The following is a 12,446-nucleotide window of genomic DNA, read 5'->3' as shown; positions in this document are numbered from 1 at the left end:
ATATATATATATATATATATATATATATGTACTGATATACTGTGCCCTTACATTGTTTGATATTAATGTATATATTTATTCGAAGACGCGCGTTAGTTTTTTTCCCGTTTTCCTCGTCGTTCGCTACGCGCTTACCGTTAATTTATTCAAGGTCGCTACGCGCGATTGCGATCTATTTATAGTCCTCAGGGTCGCGTGTTGAATAAAATACATTTTTTTTGTCGTGTAATTTAGTCAGATTAAATGTAAAATTGATTTTCTTATTTGTCAATATATTTATTCGAGTGGTGTTACTACATGAGAGAATACAATTTAATAATACAAAATAATGTTTATTCTTAAAGCGTTTTAATTCGGTCCGAAGATCAGTGCGATTAGTTCGCAATCGATTATGTCGTTGCGATCGAAGCATTCATTTTCGTACATGATTTTTTGTATGTTCGTAGAATCGTTCACATTAGCCGCGATATTGAGAAGACGCGAGTACTTTTTGTTTATGATGTCAGATACATTATCGAATGAGGAAATGAGACGATTGACGCAATATTCTAGATTGAATAAATTGACAACTGTACTGTTTGATAAGGTCATTCGTGAAGATGTCAAATCAAGACGCAACATCGGTATACTGTTAATTCGACCGAAATGCAATGTCACATCTCCGATGTATGTTGGCGATGGTGCGTGTTTTCCTTTTGTATTTTCGGGTTGCAAAAGCGACAATATGACGCGTTTATGTTCGGTGAGCTCGCTCCGTACGGTCGCTGAGAGGAACATCTCTTTGCCGTGACTGTCTTCAAGAACGACAGTTATCTCGCAGGGCAATTTGACGTTGATGCCGACGGTTAGATACTTGTATCCGGTAGCAGTTAAAGGAGATCTTCGTTCCAATATGCGTACTGTGGTTCTGTGCAAAAGAAAAAAAAAATTAGTTCAGAAAAAACAATGATTAAAAAAAATACAAATACCTACGTGTCTTTTGTATCTACTTTTTCGTTATATTGTTTCTGCATATTGTTCGCTTCGTTATACTGTTTTTCCTTTTTTCCATCGTGCTCCGTGATGAAATGCTTTGCTGCCGTATTGGTGAAAACTCTTCTGATCTTCGCGTCATTCGTACGCTCGATGAGGAGACGTCGAGAGTCGTCGTCGGTGTCGTTTGAAATCGCGTACATGTCTCTCTCTCATGATGTTAATCGAACGATTCGTTCTTTCGCACTGATCGTCTGCGTACCCATGTAGTAATATATTCTTTTACTTAAAACATCGTGCTAATCGTCTAATGCATCCTCTGCGGTGTATTCGAGTAAATTATTTGATTGAAGCAGTCGATTAAGAAGACCTTACAATTTTCTTAGCAGCCCTTCTGTAGGACAATTTACGTTGAGTATTTTCATGTCGAACTTATCGGCATTCGTTACTGTTTGGGTGAAATCGTTGAATTTGTAATATTGACGTTTTTGTAGGAAATGAAGAGAACCGTCGATATATCGGTAGGCTGCAGTCGGAGATGATGGTATTCCCGGAAATATCGATTTTAACGAGTGATATTCGCGAATAGTCATGTCGCATTCATTCATTAACGCTACGCTGTCGCCATCGAAGATCACGTACGTTTGTCCTCGGTTGGTGACTAATGCTGCGTTAACGTGCATTTCTGCGGGAAAGTTCAGGTCGGAATACGTTTTCGACCATTTTTCAATTGAAAACTCGGATAATCTACCATGTAAATTGTATTATTCGCAAACATCACAATTTCTTCTGATGGCCGTTGATACACCGCGTTTATTAAAACGTTCGCCGGAAGAAAACGAAGATAGTCATTGAGCGCGAGTGGTCCCTTGTACCTTTTACCATTGATGGCTATCACTCATGTGCTCCTTCGATAAGTGACGAATATGTGATGTTTCAACACCAGTACATTGTCCATGTATGGTAGATCGCACAGATTTTGCGTTGATGTTTTACGCGTGTCTGTAGTTACCGGTGGAGACCGTGTACTCGATACTTCATTAGGATTTTTTTTTCCATATAGACGTTGAATAGCTAAAATGTCCTCTATACTGAGTGTAGTGGATCTGTCGGTGACGTAAGGAAACATTAGAGAATCTGCGCGATAATTGTGCGATAATCCTAATGAATGTCTGATTTCGTGCGTTAATGTGTAAAGTAAATGTAGTTTGTTTTCTGATATACTTTCGTTTAATTGTATAAGCCAAGGTTCCGCTACGTCTACGTGTATCTCAGTGCTTTGCATGGGGTCGTTCATAGGTGGAAACGCGTGTGCGAGCACTCCACCGGGTCCGTCGAACAAACCGGAACAGATCATTTCCTTGCGTCTGTTGTCGACATATGTGTGAATTCCTTCGCGATATGATATCAAAATATCTGGATTTAACGTTTTACGTTCGAATGTTAGAGACGTGTTCGCTGCCCATATTGAGAATGCGTATGTCGCGAGTTTCAATGTATTCGCGTCCGCTAAGTGAAAGTTCCACGTATGATGCGTTTTTTTCCATTTTACTGTATTCGTATTGTGTTTCTGGTGTGGTATATCCGGAAGTCCACATCGAGGTTTTCGTATTTGATCTAACGTATTATCGTTCAATATACCGTTACCTGGTATTTGATAGTATTCTTGAAATAATGCGATAGCCTCTTTAATTTTTTCATCCTCGATCGACGTGTGAGTAGTTACATCTGCCTCGTTTAGGTAACCGTACCTCTGCAAATATTCTATCACTTCTGTGTTTACGAGATTTTCAGCCGTCGGCGTCGACGCGCATACCGTTACGGAAACGAAAGCTACGAGGTAAGCGAGAGACATCGCGGCGTACGTGCACAGCGGAAATGTACGGTTCGACTGTCAATCGCATTCTGCCGAGTATGGGGAGGGGGAGAGATATGTGGTATGTGTGTCGAAAATAGATATAGGAAACAAATCGGTAGGAGTGTCAATAAACGTAGTACAGTTCGTTTCAAATAACGTTTATTATGTGAGGTATACATTAGTACAGTTCGTTTCAAATAACGTTTATTTTGTGAAGCGTACATTTTAAAATACTCAGCCTGTAATATTGTCAAAATCGTTATCTTTATTGTTAGATAATTTTACGAACGACATTTGTCAATGGAATGTACTCTATTACTCTGTCATGAATAATTAGACAATAGGCCGTAGTGCTCGGCGGAATGTTTGCTCTACATTCGAATTCGATACGAATGTCCACGGTTGCGCTCTTTACAGATTCGTTTTGACGAGAGCAATCGATCACCACGAGTGGCGCGGACGAAATAAATTGCGCGAGTGATAACAAAGTTTCGTTTCTTTCGTAGCCGTAGTACGAGTTGGCAAATTTTGTATACATGTCGTATAGTATTGCGACTTTATTACGTTCAAAATCCACATTCATATCATCGTATGGAAAAAAATCGGAGTTCAAAAAGAGTTTCACGTTGACGAGCGCGCACGCGTCGAAACGAGTACTATCCTGAGAGAGTACGTTTCGCTTTCCAGTTTGAAGCAAAAGGATCACGTATCGTGGTTTTTCCAAATGCGACGTTGTCTTCACAGCCCACGAATGCTTCGTCGTGCTCTGAAGTAGAGGAAACTCGTACAAATCCCAAGATCGAAATCCCATGCTGAGATATCGTCCGTTTTCCAACGTTCGCAAGAGTGATAATTTGTTTACGTCGTTCAGTATCACGTGCGGCATCTTCCATTGTACTTTTGATAATGTGAGTGTAAATTCTTCGGTGTCGCTAGTGATAACGCAATTGTTGTCGTTACGCGCACGTATCAGAACGAGTTCATGTCGGGCGTTTATCACTATATGTTTGTAGTCCTCACAAAATCCAAGAAGTGTGATGAGCGGTACACAGAAGTTAAACTCTTCAGATGCTGTTATTGGTCGATCGAGCAAAGAGTCTAGAGAAAATGCAATTTTCCATCCTGCATTCTCTAACGTTTTATTTCTTTCAGCTGTCAACGAAATGTAATTTTTAATAGTGCTTGTAATACCGACGTTTCTGTTTCTGTCAATTTCAACTCCGTCTAATTCGTAACGAATCTCGTCGAACATGAATGCGACGCAGTTATTCGTCAGTTTCGGTGTTCGGTCGGTACTTCCTTCCTTCTTTTTTATGACGAATTTTCCCTCGATTTAGAGCACACTTTCGCACGGTAACGTGTAGAGATCCTGGTGTTGAATCGGTATTCGTATTTCATCGCTATATCCGAATGTAGTGTTAGCGTACGGATTGTAAGTGTGAGTCTCTATTTTAACGATGCGATCGTCGAAGATCGGAGCACCTCCGATCTTCAGGATGTCACGATTCATTTCTCACGACAAATCCGAGAGACCGTAGAAAGGCGACGTTCCTCGCGTTTAATCGACCTCCTCTTCTTTGTTTTTTCGTTTAATCGTATCGATTTTTGAATGGCTTTCACAATGTCGGTGTTTGCGATACGTTCACTCCGTCGTACGAATCGTTCAGGACGAGCATCTTTCACCCTCGAACATAGTTTTTCTAGTATTTACGTCGTATGTCAAGTCGAATCGATATCTCTTCGCCGCGAAAGTCGATCAATTGTCCGTTTTGATCCATTACACGTATCGTTATATCGGTAATGTTTCGTGCGATGACCGGGAGATAAATGACGTGCGCCGGAGTAACGAATAGTTTATATCCTGGAGGAACGTTCACCGCGAATTCGTGTATCGTGTGTACCGATCTGTCGTTGTTGTACGCACTCGAGGTAATGTTACACTTAACGCCAATTATATTCACGTTCATAATTTTAACCGGTTCGTCCGATACGTGCCACTTGTTCGGTCGTAATATACGAGATGAAAAACCCAAAAATGAACCGATACTGTTCGTTTTGGAAAAATCTATTAAATATTGACACTTGATCTCACTTCTCATGGTGTTTTCGTTCGCGCGAAGAATCAATACAGATTTCGCTCGTTCCATAGTTCTTTCGTCCTCGAATATTAGATCTACCTCGTCGAATTCTTCGAGTTCGTCATTGTTGATAGTACTCGGTAGTGTATTGTGAACTATAGCGGTCCTCAGATACTTTTCGATATCGTTCAATTCGTACGAACCTACGGGAATCGTGATCGTAATGTCGTCGGTATCGAAGTGGAATTTATTATTCGAGGAGGTGACGTTCGGTATCGTGTTGTACGTTTCGAAATTTGTAAGACCCAATTCGTATTCGCTACCGCTCAAGTCCAAAGCGGAGAAGTAATTCGCCGCGAGGACACTGTTTTTTCCCGTTAGTGAGAGAGTCAATGACATGATCGTAGCGCGAAAGCCATCGCTGAACTGTTCGGATTGTAGTGCGATCTGTCACACGAGGACTTTTTTCCTCTTCCAATCGATCTCCCAGAGAAACCGTAGACACAACTGACCGCAAATGCTTTGATCGTACGACTGATACGATCGCCTGTTGTATGCAATGTTACCTCCGAGATATCGTTCCACTTCTGTCGGTGGTCTCAGATTACCGAAACCGTCGAAGTAGACAGATTCGTTTCCCCTCTTCGCGTAAGCGACCCAGTGTGTACCGGGGGCTGTCGAATCGTCGAGATTCACGATACCGCTCTCGTTACGACGTGGTTTCGCGGGCATCGCATCGCGCATAAATACACCTCTGAAGAATGGCAATTTTAAAAGATACGCTGAACGACGCAATTGCTCGTTCGTCGTGATGCCGGAGATCGGTAATCTAAGATCCTCTACCGTTTTCTTCCATGATATTTTTTTTTTACCCTCCTCGTTCTTTTCCTCACGCGACCTCCACGTTTGTGTGGCGCAATGTACAGACCTCGACCCTCCATCGCGCGATTGTAACGTTGCAATTCCTCGAGTTGTCGTCGAGCGGCTTTTCGATCGCCCACTGCTTTCGCCACGGTAGCTGCTCCACCGATCAAAGATCCGACCCAACACCGGTAAAATTGGCAGAAAACCACCGCGTTTCGCTACAGATAAAATCCTCGTTTTCCTTGACTTTTTTCTTTTTCTCACACCCATGCCCAATTTTGTCTTCGCCTTCATGGCTGCCCACACGGCGGTCGCGACGGTTTTCTCATCGAATGTCAAATCGCTTGCTGTAATACGCTGTTTTGCTTTCTCGGCGAGAGCTCGATCAGCATTGTGTCGACTGGCGAGGTCTTTGCTTTGCGAATATGCGATATCGTGTTCGCGACAAGCCGCATCTAATTTATTGATGCCTCGATCGCCGCGAGCTAATCGTTTCGCGAGACGCGTACCTGGTCCGCAAAATTGGTATCCAGGAATGTGTAATTCAAACGGAAGCGCGTTTATCGTCGCGTTCAGTAAACCCGTGCCGTGCGCAGGTATCATTCCAACGCGATTGTTTGCATATCAACGCGACATTGGAGACAATTCTTGGTAAGAGGCGGTGATCCGTCTATATGCGTTTTTTGATTCGGAAGATTATAATGCTCGAAACACATACGACAACGTTTCACCTCAGTATCGGCTTTTATATGATCGGGCAATCGATCCCACAATTCTTCGATATAATTTTCGAAATCGCGCAGAAGGATGACCCTTGGTACGTATTGCAGTTGTTCGGCTGTAAAAGCGAGAATGTCGCGTTTGTCCGTTATCAGAATGAACTTTTTTTTTTTTCGTTGAATGATCACTCGTCACAATAGATGATAGACTGTGCGAAACTCGTCTGTTCGCGGTATAAATAGCACGTGACTTCCCCCTGTCGCATCTAAGTTCGCGCACGCCCGTCAAAAGAGCGACAAATGCGATTCGTGCGACAATCTCGAACGATAGGAGTATCGAATCTCGATCGGAAAACTGATGTCGAGTGACATGGTCAGAGAGAATTGCAGACACGGTCCTGCACTACCTAGTTCGATACGTTGCATCATTTGCGGACCTTCCAATTGCGGTAAAACGAATATGTTGCTAAGTCTGATAGAGAGTCCACATGGTTTACGTTTCGAAAACGTTTACGTTTATTCGAAATCCTTGTTTCAACCTAAATATTGATATCTCGAAGAGCTGCTGAAATCGATCGAAGATATCGGTTACTATGCTTTTTCTAATAATGGTGACGTTATTCCGCCTAGCGAAGCGCTTCCAAACTCGATTTTCGTATTCGACGACGTGGCCTGCGACTAGCAGAATACTATCAGGGAATACTTCGCTATGGGTCGACATGCGAGTGTCGATTGTTTTTATCTCTGTCAAACATACGCGAAAATACCAAAGCATCTCATACGCGACAATACCAATTTGCTAATTCTATTCAAACAAGATGGCACCAATCTGAAACACATTTACAACGATCACGTGAATACTGATATGTTGTACGAGAAATTTTGCACACTGTGTCATCTATGTTGGCAACGCAAATATGGTTTCGTGGTTATAGACAAGGACAGCGCGTTACAGAATGGCAGGTTTAGACGTGGCTTCGACGATTTCGCGATTCTGTAAGTCGTACAGTGTTTATCGTGACAGCGCGACGGTATGGACGAAACGAATAGCATCGCCGAACGCAAAAGAACCGCAAAACTGATCGCGAAAACACGTGCGTCGATTCGTAAGAAACACAGAGCGTTGAAAACGGGCATAATGGAGAGCGAAAATGCCCTGGAGAAAAGATTCAAACCGATCGTAGAACCGTTGAGACAAATTGTCGATATCACTGTGAAACAACCTAATTTCCGCGCGAATCAGCTCGTCGCAAATTTCGCTAGTCGCGAAAAAGGTTCGCACGGGAAGAGAGAATGTAGAATCAAATGATTAGACTAGACACAGTATTTTACAAGAGACAGAAACGTTTATTGTGTGTAGTGTGTGTATTTACAAATGAGTGTGTGTACGTGTTCGTAAATGACAAGCAGGTGTGTATTCGTGTGCCGGTGTAGATGTGTATGTTGTGTATATTGTCGAGACGGCAAGTAGACGAGACGGATACAAGACGTGTATAGAAAAACTACGAGGCGCGGACAAAGAAACTAAGACATTACGGACGGCACGAACAGAAAAACTAGACGTGTAAATTACGGCGCGAGTACGGCGGAAAACACGTGGGGATCTTTAAATCTCAAGACGGACGCGGGGCGCGGTCGACGGTATGACGATACGAATTCGCGGACGCGGAGTATACGCCAGCGGCGGACGATGGTCGCGGCGCGGATAACGCGTTCCCTTTATGTAATGAGGGACGCTTCGCAAAAATGTAAAATGCACAGGAACCTTACGACCGACTGCCAAGAACGCTTGGCGGAGGCGAAGAACACTTCACCCCCTTTTCTCGCCGGTGCGCAAAGTCTAGGATACTGGCGTACGGCTGTCAAGAACGCTTGACGGAGGCAAAGAACGCTTTACCCCCTTTTCGCGTCGTACGGCCAGCGGATCAGGAACTTTGGTGATCGACTGTCAAGAACGCTTGACGGAGACCAAGAACACTTGACCCCCTTTTCGCGTCGGATCACCGGAGCTAGGATCGGAGCGGAATTTGTACTGGAACGGCGGTTAGGATAGAAGAGAGCTCCCGGAGCAATAATTATGCGTTATATACTAATTATTGCTCCCGCTCGTTTACTTACGGTTTTTTCCGTTATCGCTTGGCGGTCGGCAATTCCTGCGGAGGGGATTGTCGATCGGCGATGTTCGGTCGCGTTCGGTCGGAGCAGCGGATAGCGCGAAGTTCAGATCGTTCGGCGATCTTCGGACGCGTTCGGTCGGAGCGGCGATAGCTACTGTCGACGGCGGTAATTCTAATATCGCGAAATATGAAATGTTTCTGACGGCTGGTATCGTCGGAACGATGCATTGCGGAGTGCATCGTTACAGCTGAACGAGACAAACAGTCGAAAATTGGAGATGTCGTGAAAGTAAAAACGTCGAAAGGTAAACGTAAGCACAGCGACAACGACAATGATGATAATGATGTTAATGATGATGCAATTGCTAGAAAAAGTAAACAAAATCGATCTCCGTTAAAAGAACAGTCGTCGAACGTTATGTCACAGTCGATAAATTCACAACTTCATTTTCCCGCGGTACAGGATGAGGACGTTTTCGAAACCTCCAACAATGCTGATCCATCTCTCGAAACGTCTGTTAGAGAAGTTTTAAGGACACCTCAAGGTCGCGATAGATTAATCAGTCAGCTAGGACCGTTAGGACACATATACATCAATGCTCTTCTGAGTGGTGACAAGAGAAATGAAATCGATAACGTGTACGGTTTATTTCGATGAGAACGGTACAATGTTGGATGATAAAAAATTCGATGTGGATACAGACGATACCATAATGATCGATGGAAACAGATATAAGGGTACACGAGGTCTGTATGAGTTAATTTTCAAGAGACTTCCCGACGACGACATCTACACCGAGAACGATAAGCAAACATACAAGAGGATACTGTTGACAACTAATGCTCACAGACGTCGTCATAACGCTGAAATGCCTGTCAAAAGCAACAAGGGACACAAGTACAAGTATATTATCGGCGGGTGTGCCGACGACTATGAGGGTAACGGACAACAAAGTCGATTACGTTCATTGGGACGATCCGAATGAGTTGGTGGACCGTCTTCAGTTGCTCGATGCCTCCCGTAGTGCTGGCAATAACGCTCACGACAACGAAATTCTATCGATAATCGATGAACTTCGCGAGTCTGGATTTATCATAAATTGAATCGTTTCAATAGTAGTAGTAAACGTAAAAGACAAAACGGATTGGAGATGAGTGTCGAGAAACGAAGATGAGTGTCGAGAAACGGAGACTCGTGGAGGAGCTTCACGCATCCGCGCGGAGAAATTTTCCGCGACGACGAGTCATCATGCGCGATCTTGACGATTTATGGCAGGCAGATGTTGTTGAGATGCGCCCTTATGCTCAATCGAATAAAGGTTTTAACTACATTTTGACTGTTATCGATGTTTTGAGTAAATATGCGTGGGCATTTCCCCTCAAGATCAAGAGCGGAAGCGACGTAACCGCGGCGTTATCCAAAATATTTCGCGAAGACAAACGATATCTACAGACAGTGGAATCTACAGACGGATCAAAGAAAGGAATTCTACAACGCCACCGTGCAGACACTTTTGCAGAAACACAACGTAAATCACTATTCTACGTATTCGGTAATGAAAGCGTCGGTAGTGGAACGATTCAACCGTACTCTCAAAAATAATATGTGGAAAGTATTCACGTTGAACGGCACGTACAAATGGATCGACGAATTGCCGCGTTTATTGTCAGATTACAATCGTAGTAGACATCGAACCATTGGAATGCGTCCGATAGACGTCACACTTCCCGTTGCAAAACGTCTATTGTCGACGGTGTACAGTCACGTGAAAATTGCTCCTCCAACGAAATTCAGGATAGGCGATCCAGTACATGTTAGTAAATTCAAAACGATATTGAAAAAGGATACACACCAAATTGGTCCACTGAGATTTTCCATTTCGCCAAAGTACAACGGACGAATCCTGCAACGTATCTACTGAGAGATTATCGAGGAGAGCCGATAGTCGGTGGTTTTTACGAATACGAACTGCAACGAGTGTCCAATCCGAACGTCTATCTTGTGGAGAAAGTATTATGTAAACGAGGCAGCGAAGTATACGTGAAATGGTTGGGAATGGACAACTCTCATAATTCATGGATAAATAAAGCTGATGTTTTGTAAAAAGTATATTTATTGAACAATAAAATTACATAAGAAGTACATGAATAATTGTTCGTAATGTATCCAATAATAGCACAAATCGTGTAATATATAAACGCGTGTTAATATAAGGGTATTATAGTGTATCCAAAGCACATAACATTTGTGTGATTTTGAATTAAAGATATAACAATAAACAAAATCATGCAACATACACCGATTGTTAATATAATATTACTTTAACACATATTAATATATGGATATTGTAATGCATGTTAATATAAAGGTATTTTATTGTACGTCCGCGAAATTGGGTATTTTATAATGTCCCCAAGGTAGAGTACCGATTGCATTAGGTAAGACGTATCGTTTGTCATCATACGGACTTAGAGCAATTTTCGTTTCAAAAATCGTAAAAACCTCGTGCAAAGACGATCGTATTCGCGATTGACGTCTCGACTGTTCGTACGCTTCATGCAAACATTTTACATAATCCTCAAACAATATTGTTTTCGCAACAACGCTTTTTCTAATACCCTTATCTTTTTTACATCGCTCACACCGATAACTCTCAATGCGTACATCTTCGCTCTAAGTCCAATGAATTCAGTCATTACCGCACCGTTGTTTTCATTTTTCATTAAACCTGGTATTTTATTATTAAGACGTGGAATATCATATACATTATCCTCAGGATAATCACTCGTGTCGAATTTCGTTATATTACGCTTGATATCCTCGTACGCGTTGACACACTTCAAGAAGTATATCAAACTGTCTGTGTCAGTATACATGAGCGTGCATTTATCGCGATACAACGGCACCATGTGCTCGTAATGAAAATCATACAAACGAATCTTGGATATTTCGAGAATACACATACCAACGTATATCGGTTTGTTCATTGTTACCTCGAGTTTACGCAACTCAACGGCTACTAGATTTTCAGAAAAGATACTTCTACTGCAAAAATTAGGTTTCGCTATCATAGCTTCTAAACCGTATCTTCCGTCCCATACTGTTACAAGTCGAACGTCTTTATAATCGCGCACGTTCTCCATTGTTTTTCCGAATACAGCATTGTTCATCAATTTATACAGATTACGTTCGAAATCGTTATTCGAAATCATTCGAAATCGCGTATTTAATTCTATGTATCCTCGTAGCCATCTCGATTGCGCAAATTGTAATATCCGATGAATTTCCGTGACGACCAAACCATGTCGAATGCATTGCTGCAAATTGCGATAATGAATGACGTAACGCTCCTTATCGTACAATGTTGCCAAAAGTTTTTCGTAACGTTTTCCTCCAGGAGGTAATTCCTTTGTAGGACAGAACGGAAGATCGTAATGGGAATCATGCAATACGTGCGGATACGTAAGATCGACCTCTAAAATATAACCGACGTCTGAGTCTACCGGTACTGACATGACGTCGAATTCATCGACGTTGTCAATCCAATGAAACTCACCGTATGGTAATGGTTCCATCATTGCCCAACCGTACAGATTATTTACATCGAAATACATAAGATACGAAATGGGTTTCGAAGGGTCAAATGTCGGTACGTACATTATTGGCACGCGCATACCTATGTGAACATTGGCTTAAACCACCTCGTATGCCACGCTCTATAAATAACACCATATCGATATCGGTAAGTAATTCGAATCTGACACCGGTGTTCTTCAACATAGCGTCCCAAGTGTAACTCGGCAAAGTAACATAATAAGCTGGATCCAATCCGTAACT

The 12,446-nt window shown here is 42.5% G+C and overlaps 3 protein-coding genes across 3 annotated transcripts; all 3 read right to left on the bottom strand.

The window, feature by feature from the left end:
- Positions 1-1,343: 1,343 nt before the first annotated feature.
- On the bottom strand, positions 1,344-1,655 carry LOC108782247 (uncharacterized). The gene has a single exon (XM_018550465.1). The coding sequence runs from the start codon at positions 1,653-1,655 to the stop codon at positions 1,344-1,346; it is 312 nt and encodes a 103-aa protein (XP_018405967.1).
- A 215-nt stretch (positions 1,656-1,870) lies between these two features.
- LOC108782246 (matrix metalloproteinase-14-like) lies at positions 1,871-2,827 on the bottom strand. The gene has a single exon (XM_018550464.1). The coding sequence runs from the start codon at positions 2,825-2,827 to the stop codon at positions 1,871-1,873; it is 957 nt and encodes a 318-aa protein (XP_018405966.1).
- A 274-nt stretch (positions 2,828-3,101) lies between these two features.
- On the bottom strand, positions 3,102-4,340 carry LOC108782245 (uncharacterized). Its single transcript, XM_018550463.1, has 2 exons — positions 4,175-4,340; positions 3,102-3,982 (listed from the first exon to the last, which is right to left on the bottom strand). Exons 1-2 carry the CDS (start codon positions 4,338-4,340, stop codon positions 3,102-3,104), a joined length of 1,047 nt encoding a protein of 348 aa, XP_018405965.1.
- Positions 4,341-12,446: the final 8,106 nt, after the last annotated feature.

This window comes from Cyphomyrmex costatus, unplaced genomic scaffold (genome assembly GCF_001594065.2).
Source record: "Cyphomyrmex costatus isolate MS0001 unplaced genomic scaffold, Ccosl1.0 scaffold975, whole genome shotgun sequence".
NCBI classification, from domain to species: domain Eukaryota; kingdom Metazoa; phylum Arthropoda; class Insecta; order Hymenoptera; family Formicidae; genus Cyphomyrmex; species Cyphomyrmex costatus.
The sequence above is the reverse complement of the archived record's forward strand: the minus strand, read 5'-3'. Positions and strand labels throughout refer to the sequence as shown.

Bases quoted from the DNA above. Each gene is read 5' to 3' on its own strand.
- LOC108782247 (XM_018550465.1), bottom strand. From the start codon at position 1,655: ATGCACGTTAACGCAGCATTAGTCACCAACCGAGGACAAACGTACGTG.
- LOC108782245 (XM_018550463.1), bottom strand. From the start codon at position 4,340: ATGAATCGTGACATCCTGAAGATCGGAGGTGCTCCGATCTTCGACGAT. The intron at 3,983-4,174 runs GTGTGCTCTAAA...TTTCGTTGACAG, and splicing joins CTACACGTTACCGTGCGAAA to CTGAAAGAAATAAAACGTTA.
- LOC108782246 (XM_018550464.1), bottom strand. From the start codon at position 2,827: ATGTCTCTCGCTTACCTCGTAGCTTTCGTTTCCGTAACGGTATGCGCG.